At 40.5% G+C, this 20,970-nt stretch overlaps 1 protein-coding gene across 1 annotated transcript in view; it reads left to right on the top strand.

Moving 5' to 3' along the window:
- Positions 1 to 20,970, top strand: part of FBXL17 (F-box and leucine rich repeat protein 17) — a 456,197-nt gene that overhangs the window by 8,344 nt on the left and 426,883 nt on the right. Inside the window, exons 2-3 of the mRNA XM_070412419.1 lie at positions 8,493 to 8,615; positions 10,108 to 10,365. Coding sequence (XP_070268520.1) covers positions 8,493 to 8,615; positions 10,108 to 10,365 — 381 coding nt within the window. The remainder of the gene's footprint in view (positions 1 to 8,492; positions 8,616 to 10,107; positions 10,366 to 20,970) is intronic.

Below are 20,970 nucleotides of genomic sequence, written 5' to 3'. Positions count from 1 at the left end.
TGTGTTTTGGAAGTTGTTTCAGTCTGAAATAATCTTCTGATATCTTATACTAATGTCTCACTCAAAAATGGAATCTTTCAAAAGGTACAAACTTCCAGTTATAAAATAAATAAGTCATAGGAAAATAATATACAGCATGGTAGCTATAGTTAATAAGATTGTATTGCATATCTGAAAGTTGCTAAGAGAAATCTTAAAAGTTCTTACAAGAAAAAAAAAGAAAATTTTCTAACTAAGTATGGTGATGGATGGTAACTAGACTTAATTGTGGTGATCATTTTGTAATGTACACAAATACTGAATCATTATGTTTTACCTGAAACTAATATAATGTTACATGTCACTTATACCTCAATAAAAAATAAATTAAAGAAAAGAAAAATCATGCCCCCTACCCCAAGAATCTTTCACGGTTTAGAAATATATGGATATCAGCCTGGTAGTGATTAATTCAGGTTATATCAATAATATGACATACATTTTCTGATAATTAATAGCTTAGTTATGTTGTCCAGATCTGCCACTTAAGATCAAGAATATTAAGTTTGGCCCTGGCCTGTATGGTGCGGTGGTTGGGCATCATCCCATACACTGAAAGGTTACTGGTTCAATTCCCAGTCAGGGCACCTGCCCCGGTTGCAAGCTTGTTCCCTGGTAGGGGGTGTGTAGGAGGCAGCCTATCAATGTTTTGCTCTCACATTCATGTTTCTCTCTCTCGCTAAATATCAATACAAAAATCTTTAAAATAAAAAAAGAACATTAAGTTTGTTTTCAATCCAGGTCATGACTACAAGTCACTGCTGATTCCCAGTATCCATTCCCCTTATATTCTTTTTAGTAAGAGAATCCAAGCTAGGCACGTGACTACTTAATTAGACACATTTCTTAGCCCCTCGTGGATAGGTGTGGCTGTGTGACTAAATATTAGGTTCGAGGCTGTGAGTGGAAGCAATGTGTACAACTTTCAAGTCATACCATTCAAGGCAGCTGCTTATCCTCTGGTTCCTTTTCCTTTTTCCAAGGGTAAACTAAGAGTAAGCCATCTTTCACACTATGAAAGATGTGAGGGCAGTGATGGAAAAGCAAAAGATTTAAGATGATAGATCCTGGATTTTCTGCATCCTTAATGGAGTTTGGACTTCTGTCATGTTCAAAGCCATTGCTGATGGGCCTCTGTCACAGTAAGCCATTTCCTGGCTTGATGTACGTGCCATCCAGTTTTCCAGTGTCCTCCCTCACCCCCGCTCCCCTTGGAGTTTTCTTTATTCTTCAAAAATGTTGTTCCGGGTCAGTCCTTTACAGACCTGTGTTCTTTTTTTCTTCAAAGTGACCTTTGAAACGCTTTTTCTTGAATCTCATATTACCAAAGATAACTCAGAACTGCCTTTGACTATATAATCTTAAAGCCAGTGAACAAATTTCATGTCTTAGTGCCTCCCACAGAAACCTAGGGTCATGTGCACAGATGTTTGTTACAAAGATAGTTTGGTAATTTTCTGAGGAGTTAGGATATGGGTGCATTTTAATGACAAAGAAAAGCAGGAATCTTTTTTTTAAAAAATTAATATATTTTTATTGATTTCAGAGAGGAAGGGAGAGGGAGAGAGAGAAACATCAATGATGAGAAAGAATCATTGATCAGTTGCTTCCTGCATGCTTCACACTGGGGATCGAGCCCACAATCCAGGCATGTGCCCTCACCGGGAATTGAACCGTGACCTCCTGGTTCACAGATCAACGCTCAACCACTGAGCCACTATGGCTGGGTGAAAGCAGGAATCTTTAAACATGTTATTTATATCTGTGCAACATACTATGTCAGGATTTAGCAGTTTAAAACTCAGACATTTATTATTTTACATTTTGTGTGGTTTTGTAATTCCCATGTGGCTTAGCTGGGTCCTTAGTATTCTCTTTTTACTTTTATCCATCTTTACCGGTATTGGTTTTATCTTTCCTTTACCTACTTAGTGAATTTCCTTTCACTTGGATGCAGAAGACTCATCTAGATCCACTTAGATTTAGTCAATTACTTGTGGTTTATAACAATCATCTCACTTTTGCATGAGAGAAAACTAATATTTCAAGACGGTACTGTCCAAAGTGAGACATATTTTAAATAAGGTGCTTCTTTGTTATACTGACCATGGTCCACATATTTTCTATTTGTTAAGGGAAAAATTAGCCCTTTAAATCCATGTATTAATTTAATTGTACACAGATGATGTAGTCTCCCTAAATCCCAGTTTTCTCATGTGTAAAATGAGGAAGGTGAGCATAAAAATATCCATAAGAGAGGAACTTCCAGCTATGGATGCATGAAGAGTTTGGTGACTCCTCTCTATAAAAAACCAAACCGGACAAAATTGCCCGAAATTATCTGGACTTTGGAAATTGACCAAAGGCAGACAACATTCTTTTTCTTAGGGAAACTGCTAGAGCTTCAGGTGAGAATAGTGGAAGTCTACATTCTTGCATGAGGCCCCTTCTGTAGCCCTCTGCCCCAGTACTTTTTGCAAAAACCAGAGTTTGGAAAACCAGCATCTTTGATGCCAGAGAGGCTAAGTCATTTTGGGGCAATGAGTAAACCTGTATTTGTCAACTAAAAGTGATGAACTTGGTGGAAAACAAACAGGGAAAATCCACATATTTGTAAGACTCAGGTTTTGGTGCCAGTGGGATGAGTGGGGGATCAGCTAGGAACTTAACAGGCAGACCTTGGAAATAAGACAACCATGGAAGGATAAGCTCCCCATTTTTATTTCTGGCTTGCTGTGAAACTATTGACATTGCAGGAGGATCTGGGCGTGGCTAGCAGAAAGTAAGGGCCAAAGCCGACTTGAAAATGGCTAAGCCTGAATGTGCTCTTTCCAATCCACACGGAGATTATGGATCTCCACAAATACATTGTGTTTCAATTGCCTGGGGTATTCAGCACAGTAACATGCAGTACAGGTTGGTAGCCTTGGAGCAGCAGGCTATACCATGTAGGCTAGGTGTGCAGTAGGTTATTATACTATCGAGGTTTGTGTAAGTGCCCTCTCTATGGCATTTACATGGCAAAATCACCTCGTGACACATTTCTCAGAATATATTCCTGTTAAGTGATTTATGACTGTGTTTAGTTACGTTCTTAGCATTTGCCCTGAGGTTTATAATTAACAGCATAATTTATAACAATCTCATTTTGAGTAATATTGTACTGTTTGGTCTGAAGCCTATTGATGGGAGTGTCTTTGGTCAGAAATGCCTACAGTGCTTGCGCAGGCACACCTCTGTCCTAGCAAGCTCGAGACATTCCTCCAGCAGGGCCTTATTTACCTTTGGGCCTGCTCTTTCGGTTCTTAATTATGATTGCAGGATACGCTTCATCAAGGAACCATAGGGGAACTTTGAGGGACACGATTTACTACTTGCAGATTCTGGAGGGCAATAGGGTACACTCAGGGTCCACATAGTCAGGTCATAGTTAGAGAGAGAATGTGGACTTGGGGCTCTGCCTTCAGTAAGGTTCAAGGGTGGGGTGTCTAGGGTTTTGCGGGTTTACTTTAATGGGTGAACTTAAAGCACAAGAGCAGGAATTTGGGCATTCGGGCAGGAATTAGAGCAGGAAGGGAGAAATGAGGCCACTCAAGTGGTCAGTCTGTCTAGGTTACCCAGGCCTTTCTGAAGGTCAGACCTTCTTGGGTGGTGGTGACCTAGTTCCTTATCTGGTTGTTTTGCTAGTAGCTGTGTCATATAACTAACAATATGCTTATTCAAGATTGATGTTTTTTGAAATAGATGTCTTGGCAATTAAAAGCTTGATGTCAGGCATTTATACTACAAATACCAATTTAGTGTTAAATGGTATATAAAAACATTTCTATGTTTATGTTGTTATATGTTTTGTGTCCATACGATTAACATAGATTTATAATTATTATTTTATGTAGTTGTCTTTTCAATCATTTAGTATTGGAGTAAAAGCCAAAAATACATTAATACTGAATTTTATATTTACTGGCATAAATACTTACCTTTATTGGTGTTCTTGATTTTTTTGGGTGTGCTTTCAAGCCACTGTGCTTTTAAGTGCTCTTTCATTTCCGTCTGAAGGATTCCCTTTAGCATTTCTTGTAGGTGATAAAATCCCTCGATGTTCATTTATCTGGAAATAATCTTAATTTTGCCTTCATCTTTGAAGGATAATTTTGCTAGATATAGAATTCCTGGTTTAGAGTTTTTCTTTTAGCGCTTTAAGTATGTTATCCCATTGCCTGCTGGCTTACATGGTTTCTGATGACAAATCAGATGTTAATCTGATTGAAAATCTTTTGTATGTAATAAATTGCTTTTCTCTTGCGGCTTTCAGGGTCCTCTCTTTGTCTTCTGACAATTTGATTATAATGTGTCTTAGTGTAGATCTCCTTGAGTTAATCCTATTGGGATTCATTGAGTTTTATGAATGTCTAGATTTATCAGATTTGCCAGGGATCAGAAATGTTATGTTTAGACTGAAATTTCTATCTTATTTTCCTTGGCTTGTGATTCCATTGTTACCTCAGTTTTCAAAGACGTTGCTGTGCTACTTTGGGTTTCTTCTGCACACGTGTAGCTTTGTGGTTAACTCAGGTTTTTTTGTCACTTCTTTCACTGAATTAGGGGTGCTCTTTCCAGATCTCTCCTTTGATCATTCCTTCACACTCTTTGACCTAGTGGTCTCTTTTCCTGCTTCTCTAGATAGAAAGATGGAGTTTCCCTCAGAGTTATATCATGTGTTATATGCCTGTGCTGCTATATATATTTGTAGGACTTGGGCTGTTTACATGATGAAGCGGTAAGAAAAAGGTAATGGAGGTTCTTTTTCACACTCTTTGGTCCACAGAGTTTTTTCCTGGTGCTTCTGGCAAAAAGATGGGCTTACAGAATTTTAGGTGCCTGCACAGCTGCCACATTGCAGCTCTGTGACTGAGGCTGAATTTGGGACATGGCCAGTAGAGAGAACAGGGAAAAGTGAAAGAAAACCCCAAATGGGGACTCTTCCCATATTCTCTGTTTCACAGAAGTCCTCCCTCTGTCCAGAGAGATGGATTTCTCTCTTTGTTTTCATTAGTTATGCCTGTCATGTAGTTCTGTACAGGGGCCATCCTCAGTTCCACACTGGTAGAGAAAAGGAAAAATAACATAGGAAACTCATTCCTGTTATTGGTCATTCTTTAAGTTTGGCTCACCTCCCCAAACCATATGTCATTAATCTTTTGGAGTCCCGAGGTAATTGCTTTTGCTATGTTGTCCAGTGGTTTTAGTTGTCATGAATGGGGGTGAGGGGCTGTAGTGGGCTTAACTACATCTCTGCCAATGATTCTAAAGCCTATTTCCACTTAACCCTTGGAGGACAAAAAATAGTTGTGAAGGAACAGCAGTTGGCAGTTGTCCCAATGCTCAAGATTTAAACATAGTAGAGATTCTAGCTTAGATTTCTGTAACATTTGACTGTATAGAGGTATTATTTTAGGTCACAGTTATGATAAGAATTATACTATTTACTCTGTTCCAGATGCTGTTCCAAAAACTTTGTTTACTCCTTTAGTCCTCACAATAACTCCATCAGGTAAAAACTATATTATTCCCATTTTATAGATAAGGAGCTTACGGTACAGAGAAGTTAGGTAATTTGCCTAAGATTATATAGATAATAAATGGTAAAGCCATAATTCAAACCAGATAAAACAATGTAGTGTAGAGCACATGTTCTTATTAAAATTTTCAAATTTTAATTTAATATTATGGAAATCTTCATATACAGACCAAAGTAGAAAATAATGAATTCCCATGTATCATTCCACTAATTTCAATAGTTTTTCAATATTCTGCCTTTTTTAGTTTATTTATCTTTTGCCATTTTTTTAATAAAGTACCTGAAAGCAAATTTTATATATCATTTCACCATAAACACTAAAGTTTGTATCTAAAATGGATAATAACTTTAAAAAATAATATAACCACAGTAATACTCTAACCACAATCTACACTAATAAAAGAGAAACATGGTAATTGGCGTACGACCGCTACCCTTCCCATTGGCTAATCAGGGTATCCTTATGCAAATTAACTGTCAGCCAAGATGGCGGCCGGCAGCCAGGCAGCTGGAAGCTAACAGGAGGCTTGCTTGCTGTGGACTCCAACGTTCCCTGCTGGCCTCTGAGCTTCAGTTGGAAACATTGTAACATTTATAGAAGATAAACAAAACTCCAGAAACCTCCTGTCAGTCAGCCGGGATCTCAGAGCTGGAGTCGCAACATTGTTTCGAATACAGAAAACAAAGGCCAGAAACCTGCTTTCAGCCAAGCCTCAGAGAGAAAGCCGGCTCTCAGCTCCAGTGACAGCCATGGAAGGTAAATAAATGCCAGAATAAAAAAAAAAAGAAAAAAAGGAGAGGTTTGGAGCTTTAGTCGTCCGCCAGCCTGAAAACGGCCCTCAGCCCCTCACCCAGACTGGCCAGGCACCCCAGTGGGGACCCCCACCCTGAAGCAACAAGATGGCGGCTAATTTGCATACTGAAGGCGGGCGGCAGCAGGCGAGGCTGTCTGCGGTCTGGGACCCGGATCTGTGACCCTGCCGGGCGGGATCAGCGGAGCTGCGAGGCCTCCCGGCACCAGGATCAACGTGACAGGGGCAGCGCCCAAACCCCCTGATTGCCCTGCGGCTCTGTGTGTGACAGTGGCGGCGCCCCAACCCCCCCACGGGCCCTGCTCTATGTGAGACGGGGTAGAGCCATACCTCCCCATCGGCCCTGCCCTGAGTGCGACAGGGTGTGGCGCCTCAACTACCCCCCCCCCCCCCCACGGGCCCTGCTCTGTATGTGACAGGGGGTGGTGCCCCAGCTCCCCTATTGGCCCTACTCTGTGTGTGACAGGGGGCAGCTCCCCAACCCCCTGATCAGCCCTGCTCTGTGCATGACAGGGGGGAGCTCCCAAAACCCCTGATGGTCCCTGCTCTGTGTGTGACAGAGTACGGAGCCCCAACCCCCCTGATGGTCCCTGCTCTGTGTGTGACAGGGGGCAGCGCCCCAACCCCCTGATCGGCCCTGCTCTGTGCATGGCAGGGGGCAGCGCCCCAACCCCCTGATCGGCCCTGCTCTGTGCGTGGCAGGGGGTGGCATCGCAACCTCCCCATCCGCCCTGCTCTGTGCATGACGGGGCGGCGCCCCAACTCCCCAATCGGCCCTGCTCTGAGCCTGACCAGGGGCTGCACCTAGGGATTGGGCCTGCCCTCTGCCACCCAGGAGCAGGCCTAAGCCAGCAGGTCATTATCTCCTGAGGGGTCCCAGACTGCGAGAGGGCACAGGCAGGGCTGAGGGACCCCCTCTCCCCCCCAGTGCACAAATTTTTGTGCACCGGGCCTCTAGTAATATTATAACAACCTAAAAAGTTAGAAATAATTTTTCTTAAATCATTTACTATCTCTTTTATGTTCAGTTTTATCTGATTGTCTCTGAAGTATCTTATAGTTGGTTCAATTTGGGATCTCAATATGGTCCACAATTGTACTTGTGATAATGTCTCTTAATTTTAACAAATCAATATTGGTCCTAATCCTGACCATTGAAAAATAATTTTTACTTTAAAACCCTTTAAAAAATAAGCATTTAATTTTGGAATAATTTTAGGCAGAAAAGTTACAAAGATAGTACAGACTCCTCTTATATTCCTCACGCACTTTCAGTTTCCCCTAAATTAATTATCTTACATTACTATGATACCTTTGCCGAAGTGTGAGATCAGCATTGGTCTCACATCATGTTTTTGTGCTTTAAAGTAAATGGCCTTTTTCCAGTTCACGATGGCATTAGTTGTCATTCCTCTTTATTCTCCTCTTGTCTTTGATACTTTCTCAGCCTTCCTTTGTTTTTCGTGATCTTGATTTTTTGAGGAGTCATCACATATTTTGTAGGATGTTCTATATTTGGTATAAGTGATAGTTTTCTTGGGATTAATTGGGTTTATGAAATTCTGGAAAAAATATCGTCAAGGTAAAAATTTCCTTTTTATGACATTAAAAAAAATCATATAAAAAGTTCACCTGGTTCTAAGGTCAAAACTGTAAAACAGGGTATCTTCAGAGTAGTCTCTCTTTCATCCCTTTCTCTTTTCTAGCCTTTTCTCCCTTCCCTTAAAGATGAGTATTTTTTAAATTAATTTTTGGCCTATCCTTTTAATTTTTTAAAATATTGGCAACACACACACACACACACACACACACACACACGTACACATGCATACACACATGCATGCACGTATCCCCCTGCTCTCCTTTGTTCCTTTTCTTATGTGAAAGGTAATGTTGGTTCATGTTTTTTACTCCCATACCATGTTTTTCTCTTTAGGACAGTCTCTAACAATGACTCTTCTAATAATGGCTACTTGTATTCAACATGTTTTTGTGCTTTAATTTTTTTAAAAAGCCTTTAAAATGTTTAAGCACATGTGTGGCTTCTTCTATATTCACAGATATTTTCCAATTTATCCCTGGATGAACGTTGCCTTTCTGCCTCGTTGGTTTGCAAGTACTGGCGTGACCTTTGTTTAGATTTCCAGTTTTGGAAGCAGCTGGATCTTAGTAGTCGTCAGCAGGTACATGTAATCTAATTCTCAGAAACAATTTGATTTATTAAAAAAACTTTATTCCTCTTCAGAAATTACTTCTTTCATGTTGTAGTTTCTCAAGATAATTCAAATGACTATAATCTGTAATTCTGTGCTTTAGTATTTTTGTGTGTGAATTTAAGTTAAAACTAGGTTCTTATGGTCAAGAAGATAATTTCTAGTTTGGATTGGTAATTTTGGGTTGCTTCTTAATCCTGTTTTATTCCTGTTCATTTTCATTTTTCATTACCCTTTTAAAGCAAACTTTCCTCTTTTTGGAAGGGTCATAGCATGAATATCAGTTTAATAGTAGAAAATGATGACAAACATTTATATAGTACTGCTGATGTGCCATATACTGTTCTACTGGCTTTTACATATTAATTCATTTTATCTTCTCAATAACCTTATGAGTTGCACTATTATTATCCCTATTAATATATTATTATTACAATATTAATAATGCTAACCTTATACTGTTATTATAGATGAAGTAATAGAAGCAAAATAGGCTAAGATAACTTATTTGTTTTAATTTTACTTATGAAGAATTTTCTAATCCTCCTCATTGCCTGGCTGCCCAAAATGTTTATATGCTAGCATACATTAAGAAAAAAATGCCCTAACCGGTTTGGCTCAGTGGATAGATCCTCGGCCTGTGGACTGAAGGGTCCCAGGTTCGATTCCGGTCAAGGGCATGTACCTTGGTTGCGGGCTCATCCCCAGTAGGAGGTGTGCAGGAGGCAGCTGATTGATGTTTCCCTCTCATTGATGTTTCTAACTCTCTATCCCTCTCCCTTCCTCTCTGTAAAAAATCAATAAAATACATTAAAAAAAAAAAAAAGAAAAAAATGAGTTAATAGTACTTATTGCAAACTATTTGCAATTCTTCCTTTAAACTTGTTTGCCAATACTTGACATTGGAAATATATAAAAATATCCAATAAGAATAGGATTTTTTTAGAGTACTAAAATTGCTCTAAATCCTTCTATGATATTGTTAGTAGTGGTGTGCTGGTAAATATGTAACAACTGGCTTTTGAAAACGAATGAACAAATAAAAAGCCCTTATTTGTAATATTTGCCATTTTCTGTGGTATGAATACTCCTACTGTAGTTAATTTCAAGCTACCAATGTGATATCACTGCATGTAGTGATGTCATTGATTTGGAAAGAAGTACATATTATACATCTTGTGAGTTGGAATAAGCCGACTCCAACATAAACACTATCACTCAAGAAATTCCAAGGTTTTAGGAGCTCTGTTCAAGGACCCAGAGACAAAAGCCAAATATGTTTTTTATTATATCATAGTTCTTGTTATCCTTTAATATTAAGTAGAAAGATTTTCTTTCAGTTGTGGTTTTCATGCAGTAATCGAGTTATATTGTTTATTGGGGGAAATTTAATAAAACAATAGAAAATAAGTTTCTACATTTAGCAGAAGTTTAAATTTATTGCTTTTTTTTTCTCTCACAGGTCACTGATGAATTATTGGAAAAAATTGCATCAAGGAGTCAAAATATAATTGAAATCAACATTTCTGATTGTCGCAGTATGTCTGATACTGGCGTATGTGTTCTAGCATTTAAGTGTCCTGGACTTCTTAGGTATACAGCCTACAGGTGTAAACAGCTTTCTGACACCTCCATTATTGCGGTTGCCTCTCACTGCCCTTTACTTCAGAAAGTTCATGTGGGCAACCAGGACAAACTAACTGATGAAGGACTCAAACAGGTAAATTTTGGCATCTCAACTCAAAATGTCTTCTTGTAGCAGCACTTTAAAAGATTGTTGTGTTAAAAATAATTCCAAGAGACTAAAAGAAGTCATCTTTTTTTTATACATACATGATGATTTGTTTGGATTAGTGTGCAGTTGTTATAATTGATAAATTAACGTGCTTTTGTTTTGGAGAGAGTACCTGAACTTCTGTAACCAACCATTTTGTTAATTTATTTATTTTGTTACTTAAATTTTTTTACCAAATTTTGCTTTAGGTAACAATATTATGCAGTTTGGGTTCGCATGGAGCTTTAAAAATTAACCTTTAACTTTTATGTTACTAAATAACATGCTTATATGCTTTGAAATACCTGTTTTAAGGTATAAATGAAGTAGAAAATGAAGTAGGGAGTAGAAAATGAAGAAAAAGGTGGTAATTATCCATGTTTATTAGCTTAATAATTGGATTAGAAGTACAGTGCGGCCTTGACTTATGAGTTTAATTCGTTCTGTGATGGAGCTCGTAACTCAAATTACTCGTATGTCAAATCAAAAAGTGAACGAGTGAGACACGTGATGCTGGGCTGATGTTGTGGCATTCACTGTGATGTTCGCTGCGCCAACTAGCAGTGGGGTATCTGAAGCTGGCTCGTAACCCGAATTTTAGCTCGCAACTCAAAGCAAAAAAATCGGCCGAGAGACAGCTCGTATCTCGAAAAACTCCTTAGTCGGGACACTCATAAGTCAAGGCCCCACTGTAGTATCATAATATATTTTATGTTTGATCCACTCCCTTTGGCAATGGTATTTAAGGTTTCTTGTCAATGAATATTGAATAGATTCTATGTGGCAAGCCCCGAATTTGTGAAAATTTTGAATATTTGGTAGTGTTCCTACTACTGTACTAGGTACTTTTTGTATTTTTAAATATAGCTCTTGCAATAACTTTGCAAAATAGTTGATATTAAACTCATTTTGTAAAGGAAGAAATTAGGGCATAGAGAGATATATGAGTTTGCCTAATGTTTAGCAAGTGGTTGAGCTGAGAATTAGCCTGGATTCTCCAAAGCCACTATTGTCTTTCCACATTTCCACCCAGTAGACTGTACTCTTCTAGACCTCGAATAAGGCAGAAGCCATGCACATTACAACTCTCCCTACAGTACCCTCGACCAACATTTGTTGAAAGAATTCATTAATAATTCCATTTAAGAACTGTTAGGAATAATGTTTAAATTTAGAATTGGGATGCACTTCCCAATAAAAACGAGTGTCAGTAAAGTCCTAGATTTAAATCTGATCTGAGATGAAGTTAGAAATAAAAATGAAGATCACTAAATTTAAAGACTACATATGAATTAATTGACAACTTTGAGACTAAATATTTCCTAGAATGTGAGGTATTTTGGAACCCATTAATTTATGATAGATTAGATGTTTGCTTCAGATTTGCATGGTGTCTGAATGATGAATTAGTTATATATAAGGTAATAATCTAATAGAAGTAGTAAAACAACCTGAATATTTTTCATTCTGAAGTATTTCTTTTAAGTGACTGCCTTACATTAAGTAATTACATAGTAACCTTATTGCAGTGTGGAGAGTAATAATTTCCTATGCTTAAGACTGTGCAATAGCAAGGGTCTCCTATTTTAGCCTCATTCTTCTGATGAAATGCTATTGTGGTATAGTAGAAAGAAAATGCCTTTTCTATATACACTGAGGGGCCAGATTATTATGACCACCTGATGTTTGTAGGCAAATTAGGTATAATATCATGCTGAAGTTGCTAGAGGGCCAGACCATTATAAATAGGGAAGCAGGTTGTTTACCACGACAGTAGAAGTGATCTTTTTCTGAAGATATGGGTAAACAACGCAATTTAGCAGCCTTTAAACGTGGGATATATATATAGATACACAAATATATATACACACACACACACACACACACACACACACACACACACACACACTGAGTGGCCAGATTATTATGACCACCCCATCAGTACTTTGTTGGGCCACCTTTTGCCTTCAATACTGTGGCGATTCTTCTTAGCATTGACTCCACGAGATGTTGAAAGATGATGCGAGGAATCTGACACCATGCCTGATGGATAGCACTGTCCAGTTCTGTGAGATTTGATGGTTGTGGAGTCAGCTGCCTGATGGCTCTTTTAACTTCGTCCCACAAATGCTCAATTGGATTGAGATCTGGTGATTATGGGGGCCACCTAAGCAAGGTAAAGTCTCCCTCATGTTCTTGAAACCACTCCTGCACAATACGAGCACCGTGGCATGGTGCATTGTCTTGTTGGAAGAAGCCATCTGCATTGGGAAACGCCATCAACATGATAGGATGAACTTGATCAGCAATGATACTTAGATATCTTGTGCTATTCAGACGTTGTTCCACATGAATTCAAGGGCCCAAATCATGCCAGGAAAACATGCCCCAAACCATAACACTGCCCCCACCAGCATGAAGGGTTGTACTCATGTATGTGGGGTGCATGCTTTCATGCTGTTTCCGCCAAATTCTTACTCTGCCATCTGCATGATGCAACTGGAAACGTGATTCATCAGACCACATGACTTTTTTCCAATGCTCGACTGTCCAATCCTATGTTCCTGTGTGAATTGGAGACATTTTATCTTGGTAACTGCAGACAGCAAAGGTGTTTGAACAGGCCTTCGGCTTCCATATCCCATACGATGCAGTGTACGGCTAATTTGCCTACAAACGTCAGGTGGTCATAATAATCTGGCCACCCAGAGAGTGTGTGTGTGTGTATCCCACGTTCAAAGGCTGTTAAATCATGTTGTTTACCCATATCTTCAGAAAAAAATCACTTCTACTGTTGGGGTAAACAACCTGCTTCCCTATTTATAATGGTCTGGCCCTCTAGCAACTTATAGCTAAAGGACTGGAGTGCGAAATTATAGCTAATTTGTCTATAAACGTCAGGTGGTCATCATAATCTGCACTCAGTGTATATAATAGAAATGAAAGTTTTATGAAGCAGTATGTAGCTCTATGTACAGTTCACATTGATATTTTCTATTCTGTACTACAGGGTGGGCAAAAGTAGGTGTATAGTAACATTGTGACATTCTTTTGAGTTAATAAAGCTATTGTAATAATCATAACCTGCATGTATTTTTTAAAATATATTTTTATTGATTTCAGAGAGAAAGGAAGAGGGAGAGAGAGACAGGGACATCAATGATGAAAGAGAATCACTCTGGCTGCCTCCTGCACACCCCACACCGGGGATTGAGCTTGCAACCTGGGCATGTGCCTTGACTGGGAATTGAACCATTAACTCCAGGTTCATTGGTCAACACTCAACTACTGAGCCACACTGGCTGGGCCTGCATGTCTTTTTTTCCCATACAAATAACTATAAACTTACTTTTGCCTACCCCTGTATTATTTTAAATAAATATTGGCCTTGATCCACTTAGGAAATTAATTTCATGATCCAGTGATATTTGATAAGTTCTGCCGTGGAAGTGTATTATAGTTTTAGTGAATTAACAACTTAAAATATATATAATAAATAAGAGGCCTGCCAGAACCGGTTTGGCTCAGTGGATAGAGTGTCGGCCTGCGGACTCAGGGGTCCCGGGTTCGATTCCAGTCAAGGGCATGTACCTTGGTTGCGGGCACATCCCCAGTGGGGGGCGTGCAGGAGGCAGCTGATCGGTGTTTCTCTCTCATTGATGTTTCTAACTTTCTGTCCCTCTCCTTTCCTCTCTGTAGAAAATCAATAAAACATATTTTAAATAAATAAAGAAATAAATAAATAAATAAGAGGCCTAGAATAAACTATTTATAATTTATGAATTTTCTTGGGATTATTATTTTTTTACTCATAAACATAGCAAATTATTGAATTGTTTCTACAGATCAAGTTGCAAGGTGTTTTTTTTCTCTCCTGTTAGTAAACACTGACAAATGTTTTAGAATGCAATGCATATACTTTATTGATAATGTTTTACTGTGTATTTCTATCATAACTATAATTTTGATGGACTTTAGCGAATACCTTGTGAAAGTGTTTTGTTTTTTTTTTAAATTCTGTTTACAAAAGCAGTTACATAAAGTATTTCTATTTGGAGTTCTTAGGGACCTAAAAATATTATATTTTAATAATTCCATTTTACTTAATAATATTTCTCAAACTTATGATGAAACACCTAAAAGTCAGGCTGTTTTTGGCTGAATACTGTGTTTTTGTTTTGTTTTTTTTTTGTAAAATACCACCGTGAATATTGGTATTTTTCTTTTTATAAAAATAACTGCTAATAATTGTACCAGTGGAATGTATTTCTGTCATGCTCATCTCATAAAACTACAATCACATATTATGGGGAAGAAAGAGCTAGTTAATTAAAAACAATAGGCTGTTTCAGGTTTTTTAGTATTATTTTACCATCTGGCCCTTGCCAGAAAACAAGAGATAGCAGTAGCCAAAGTATTCAAATAAATCTAAGAAATTGAATCCTTTAAGTTAATATTTTATGTGACTCTTTGTATTTTATTTTAGCAGTATAACATCTCAATCCAATTCATGGATCTCTGTAGAAATTTCTAGAAATAGTGTCTAGAGGCATCTTTTCAAATTAAAAAGGCACAAAAATAAATGTTGCATTGGTAAATTTCAGTTTTGCTACATTACAAGATTTTAAGTCTTTAAAAATGAAAACACAGAGTGATATCAGGAAAATGGCAGAGTGGGCAGCTCCAAAACCACATTTCTCCACAGAAACATGAAGAAACAAGCAGAAACTGTTAGAACCAACTTTGCCAGCACTCTGGAAAACTGACTGCTTTATAGCAAACAAGTGAATGCTTAACCATGAAAAGGACACTTAACAGTGGTGGGAAAGCTTTGTGGCATTTTGACTTATCAGTGCTCCACACCTTCCCAGCTTGGCAACAGGTTTGAAGACAGCAGCCCACGTACCCAGTGTGGGACTGAGGTTCCTAATTCCAGAGGGAGACAAATGACTCTATTTGTGTTTTCTAAGCTGCCTGGAGCTTCTTGAGGGACTGATGCATGGTGCTCAGATCTGTTTCACCCAATTCAGAATTTATTCATGGTGGAAAAACAGTGGCCATTGATTGAAACCATTGTGAGACAAATGAAAAAAAAACCAAAAAAACCTTCAGATGCTTGGAACAACAGATTATGGCTGATTTATGCAATAGATCACCTATGTTCTGAGAGGAAAAGCCAGGGAGAGAATTCCTTTGGGAAATTAGGGCAATCAGAGATGCCAGTATATATATGGGGGAATTTAGAAAGCCATAGGAATATATGTTCTAGGGCAGGACTAATGCTTGGGAAAGACTTGGGAAGACATTAAACTGCCTTGAAAGTGAAGGCCAATGCAGTGTTGTAAACGGCATTGCTGAGTGTTGAAGGAGAACCCTAACACAGAACCTGTCTGTAAGGACTAGGGGAAGTATTTTTTTTGGGTGTATGTTTTAAATTTTATCTGGTGTTGTTTTTAAGCTCTTGGCATTCAAGAAAATATTTGTCAGAACACTGGTAGAGCCCTGGCTGGTGTTTCTCAGTGGTTAGAGTATTGGCCTGTGCATTGAATGGTTGTGGGTTCAATTCCCAGTCAAGGGCATGTACCAGGGATTGAACCCACAATTTAGGTATGTGTCCTGACCAGGAATCAAACCAACAACCTTTTGGTGTATGGGATGATGCTTGACCAATTGAGCCATCCAGCCAGGGAAGTGTTTTGATTTTAAAAAATTATTTATTTGACTTGAGAGAGAGAGAGAGAGAGAAATATTGATTTATTCACTTATTTATACATTCATTTGTTGCTTCTTGTATCTGTCCTCAGTGGAGATCAAACCAACAACCTTGGCATTTTGGGATGACACTCTAACCAAATGGACTACTTGACAAGGGCTGGGCTGGCTTCTTTTTAAAAAATATGTTTTTATTGATTTGAGAGAGAGAGAGAGAGAGAGAGAGAGAGAGAGAGAGAGAGAGAAAGAGAAACATTGATGAGAGAGAAACATCAACATTGATCGGCTGTCTTCTGCACACCCCCTGCTGGGGATAGAGCTGGAAACCTGGGCATGTGCCCTGACCAGTAATTGAACTGGTGACTTCTCAATGCATGGGTTGTTGCTCAACCACTGAGCCACATTGGCCGGGCTGGGCTGGCTTCTTTTAAGTAAAGTGGCTACCAACACCCACTTCATTAAATACTTTCCTTCTGGGTTGACTGGTGGGTGCCCTTGACACATAATTGTTCTTGAGTTAGAGGAGGCCTCTGATTTGTACTTTTCCTAGAGAACCAGATACTAGAATGGTATTGATAACAATTTAGATCATGTTAAAGTGACAACCTGGGGTTCTATGTTTTAGGTCCCCTATTTTCTGGGGTGAACAGTTAGGATTGTAGAGTGTCAGATACAAGTAGCAACGAAGTACAGGCTGAGTTTGAATGGAGAGCTGTTGTGGGAGTCAAATTCCACAAAGTTAATAACCTCCTTTCCCCAGAAGGGCCCTCAGGCAGCAGTTTTCCAGTATCCAACCCAGGTGAGTGGTGCTATACATCCAGTCGACATCAACCAGAAAGGTGTTCTTATCTGATGATTACTTCGCATTTCAGAGTGTTCCTTAGTAGGATAGGAAGTATTACGGATATAATATCTGAGGTGCTTGTAGATTCTTTAGGTACCGGCTTCTTGCTAGGATAAAATAAAATTATTTATTTGACACAGGAGGAGAGCACTTGTAGCTGAGGGTTTCCTTCCCTGGCACTGGCTCCTGCAGAGGGAGGTTTGTTCTATGGCTGGTGTCTGCCCTGCAAGTTGTGATTCTGTGCATCCACTTTTTGTTCTCTCTCCAATGGTGGGGCAGTGGTGTTCCCTGTAACATTTTTTGATGGATATAAGGAGAGTTGTTGATTTTTCAGTGCAGTTTTTTATTTATTGTTAGGATGGTGTGGCAGCTTCTAAGTTCTTTACGTGCTGGTCTGGAAACCAGACGTCGATTTTATTTAAAAAAAAAAGGCATTGCAATTACTGGATGATAACCTTGATCTTGTTTACACTCAATTTTATGTTTCATATGGTAGATCTATGAAAAGCCCAAGGTCTTTCCCAAACCTCTCTAACTTGGATGGTCTCCAGTGGTCGGCAAACTGCGGCTCGGCAAACCGCGGCTCGCGAGCCACATGCAGCTCTTTGGCCCCTTGAGTGTGGCTCTTCCACAAAATACCGACTTCTGCGCATGGGCCACGAAATTTCAATCTCACTGTATGTGCATGCCCCCACGTGGTATTTTATGGAAGAGCCACACTCAAGGGGCCAAAGAGCTGCATGTGGCCCCCAAGCCGCGGTTTGCTGACCACAGGTCTAGACAAGGCCTAACTCCAGGGCCTGGCTCTGAGGTACCTGTTTGGTGCCTCAGTTGGAGGCCAGGGCTCTTATCAACATCTCACCATTTTGGCAGGGACAGAGCTACAATGTCTTTAGCACTATTTTCCTGGAAAGAGAATGATGTATTTAGAAGAGTTATACTACTATTAGGTAGAGGACTAATTGTGTTAAATTCAGGGCATATTTAACAGGGATATTCTTACAGGGTTTGGTTGATGCCCTCTGAATGTTTTCTTTGTGGGTGACAGACAGATGGTTGCAGCATTGAGACATTTGAACACATCAGCAAAACTGGGAAATACCTGGGTGTAATGATCGACTCTAGTGCCTGGTTAGTCTGGAACATTAGGACATTTGTGGTTGGGGTAATGGCGATTAGTGCAGAAAGCACTCATGCAGATGCAGTCTTGCCTATTAGGTCTAAATCAGAGCATCAGTTTCTGCAGGGAGACTAAATGACAGCAATTATAATTATAAATGAGGCATTTTCCCCTAATAAGTGGCTTGGGCTCCCATGCTGGTAATGTCCTTTGAGGGCAGCTAGACCAAAACATGAGGGCAATCAGCTTAAATCTCTTGCTCAGGCTGCAGGAGTATGACTTTACCTGTCTTAACATGAGACTCCGCCATGCTGTCTACACACACTGACGTCTAAGACCCTACAAGAATACCTTCATCACTCCTTTTATGTAGATTCTGTTCTTCTATTTCTCAACGGTCCTGATGGGTGCACTAAGTATTGAGATCTCTTTATTGCCTAGGATCTGAACAAATTGACAAATAAGATAAAGGAATAGTGACAGAGGAAAAGTATCAACTTTATTACTCAGAAAAGCTAGATTGGAAAATGTTGTTTAGTAATCGAGTTAAATATGATTGTTAACTCAATGCTGGATGGTCTGGAACATTAGGGCACTTGTGGTCAGGTAATGGTGATTAGTGCAGATAGCAGTGATGCAATCTTTCTTGTTATGTCTAAAAGAGAACACCAGTTTCTGAGACTAAAGGCTGGGTCTAGCCATTCGTGTCACTGATCAGATGGGCCAGACCAGCAGAGCCTGCCTCTGTAGAAGTGGAGGTTGCTTGCTTCCTGTGGGCAGTTTGTTCCCAAGGTGAAGGATGAAGGGAGCTGAATATATCCAGTTTATTAAACACAAACTAACTAGCGAATTAGACTAATTGACCTCCTCCAGAAGAAGAAAGCACCAGTAGAGAAGAAGCATTTTCCTTCCATGTCTGCATTTTCTTGCTTTGTTCCTTTTAGAACATCTGTACTGATGCCTTGCTATGGAAGTAGAAGGTTTAGCTCACTGATCCTTCCTTCTCTTCCCAACATCATTCTGTTATAGTTTTGGTTAAATAAGTATTCAGTGTGTACATTTTACAATTATGTAACCGACCTTTATCTCTTTAGAATTTTGTTTTTATTGAAATTAACGAATATCCCCTTGTTCCCTTCACTTTAGTTTTTTATAGTCTTAACTAGAGGCCCGGTGCATGAATTCATGCACAGGTGGGGTCTGGCCGGCTTGCCTAATCACAGCCGATCGGGCTGGGCTGGGCAGGGAGAGGGGCCACGGGAGGTTGGCTGTCCCTGTCCCTGACCAGGGTAGGGGGACCGATCGGGGGCGGGGCCTATTTGGGGGAGGGGCCTGGAAAAGACCCACTGAGCTGGAACTGAGCATGGGCCCCAGGCTTCCCAGGGAAGATGGCCTCAGCAAGGAAACAGAAACCACCAGAAGGCTCTGCAAACAGGCCCTGAGCTCCCTTTGGCCAGGTGGACTCAGAGCTGGTGTCTCTGTGTGTACATTAGACACAGCCCAGCACTCTCATTTTTCTGTTGGTCAAATCCATTGCATTGAAAAACTTGTTCCCCTTCTTCTCTTTGGGCTCTTACAACAAATACATGCCAATTGGAAGATGTGGGCCCCAGTGACAGAGCCAGACCCCACAATCACCCAGAATTTAGGTTTAAGACAACTGGGTAGCAATCTTCACAGAACAGAACACACTGTTTTAGAGTCTTAATTCTCTTCTAAAATGTGCCCAGCTGCTCCTCTTTAGCCAGGATAGACTGAACGAAGGAACCAAAGACTGAGTTTCCTTCGAGGTGGGACCCACTGGGATCTGGCTGGTGGCAAGGTCCCTCACAGGTGGCTGCCTTCCCCCCAAGCTTGGGGTGCTCTGAACCAGTCCGTTTCTGGTGGTGTCGGGTCCTGGGCTGCTGGTCGGGTGGAGGTCCACAGGGTTTCTCTCCACCGCCTTCCTGGCCTCCCAAGCAATACCCTCTGGCCTGGCACGCCAGGCGACTGTCGCTAGAGCCAGACTTGGAGAGCGAAGGAGCTCGCCCGTGCCATGAGGGGCCCACAGGTGGCCAGGCCATGACCCGCACCCCGTTTCTCAGTTTCGCTCATGTGGATCGGGCCAAAGCCCACTGCCCGAGACTGGTGCCATGTGGCATGTGGGGAAGATCGCAGCAGGGAGAGGGGCACCCTGACCTGCCAGCCTTGGTGACGATCATCTCGGTGCCCAGCTGATTGAATTCGTCCCACAGAGCCTTCATCTCAAGCCGCATGCTCATGCTGGCCACCTTCATGTTCTTTACCAGCACCTTAGGAGTGGCCGCACAACTGGCTCTGGACCTCTCAGGCTCGACAGCGGTGCTGGTGGCAGCCCCTGCGGCTGGTGTGTCATAGCAACCGGTTGTTCCAGTCAATCTGCCATAATGGTTGCTGGGCTTTTATTACATAGACTAGAGGCCCGGTGCACGAAAATTCGTGCACTCCGGGGGATCCCTCAGCCCGGCCTGCACCCTCTTACAGTCTAGGAGCCATCAGTTGGACATCTTTAGTGCTGCCACAGAGGTGGGAGAGTCTCCTGCCACCACCGCTGCACTTGCCAGCCGTGAGCCCGGCTTCTGACTGAGCGGCGCTCCCCCTGTGGGAGCACACTGACCACCAGGGGGCAGCTCTTGCATTGAGTGTCTGCCCCTGGTGGTCAGTGTGCATCATAGCAACCAGTTCTTCTGTTGTTCGGTCAATTTGCATATTAGCCTTTTATTATATAGGATACTAATGGAACCTAGAGCTTTCCCCCAGTTGCATTAGTATATCTCAATATACTTACTCAATAAAGATACTCAATATTTATCTTCACTTATGTATTTTTTTGTTTTGTTAATCCTTATCCGAGGAT

This window comes from Myotis yumanensis, unplaced genomic scaffold (assembly GCF_028538775.1).
Source record: "Myotis yumanensis isolate MYYU_CA2020_CCGP unplaced genomic scaffold, mMyoYum1.0.hap1 SCAF_4, whole genome shotgun sequence".
Classification (NCBI taxonomy): Eukaryota; Metazoa; Chordata; class Mammalia; order Chiroptera; family Vespertilionidae; genus Myotis; species Myotis yumanensis.
Note: the sequence above shows the minus strand (reverse complement) of the source record. Positions and strands in the feature narration are given on the sequence as shown.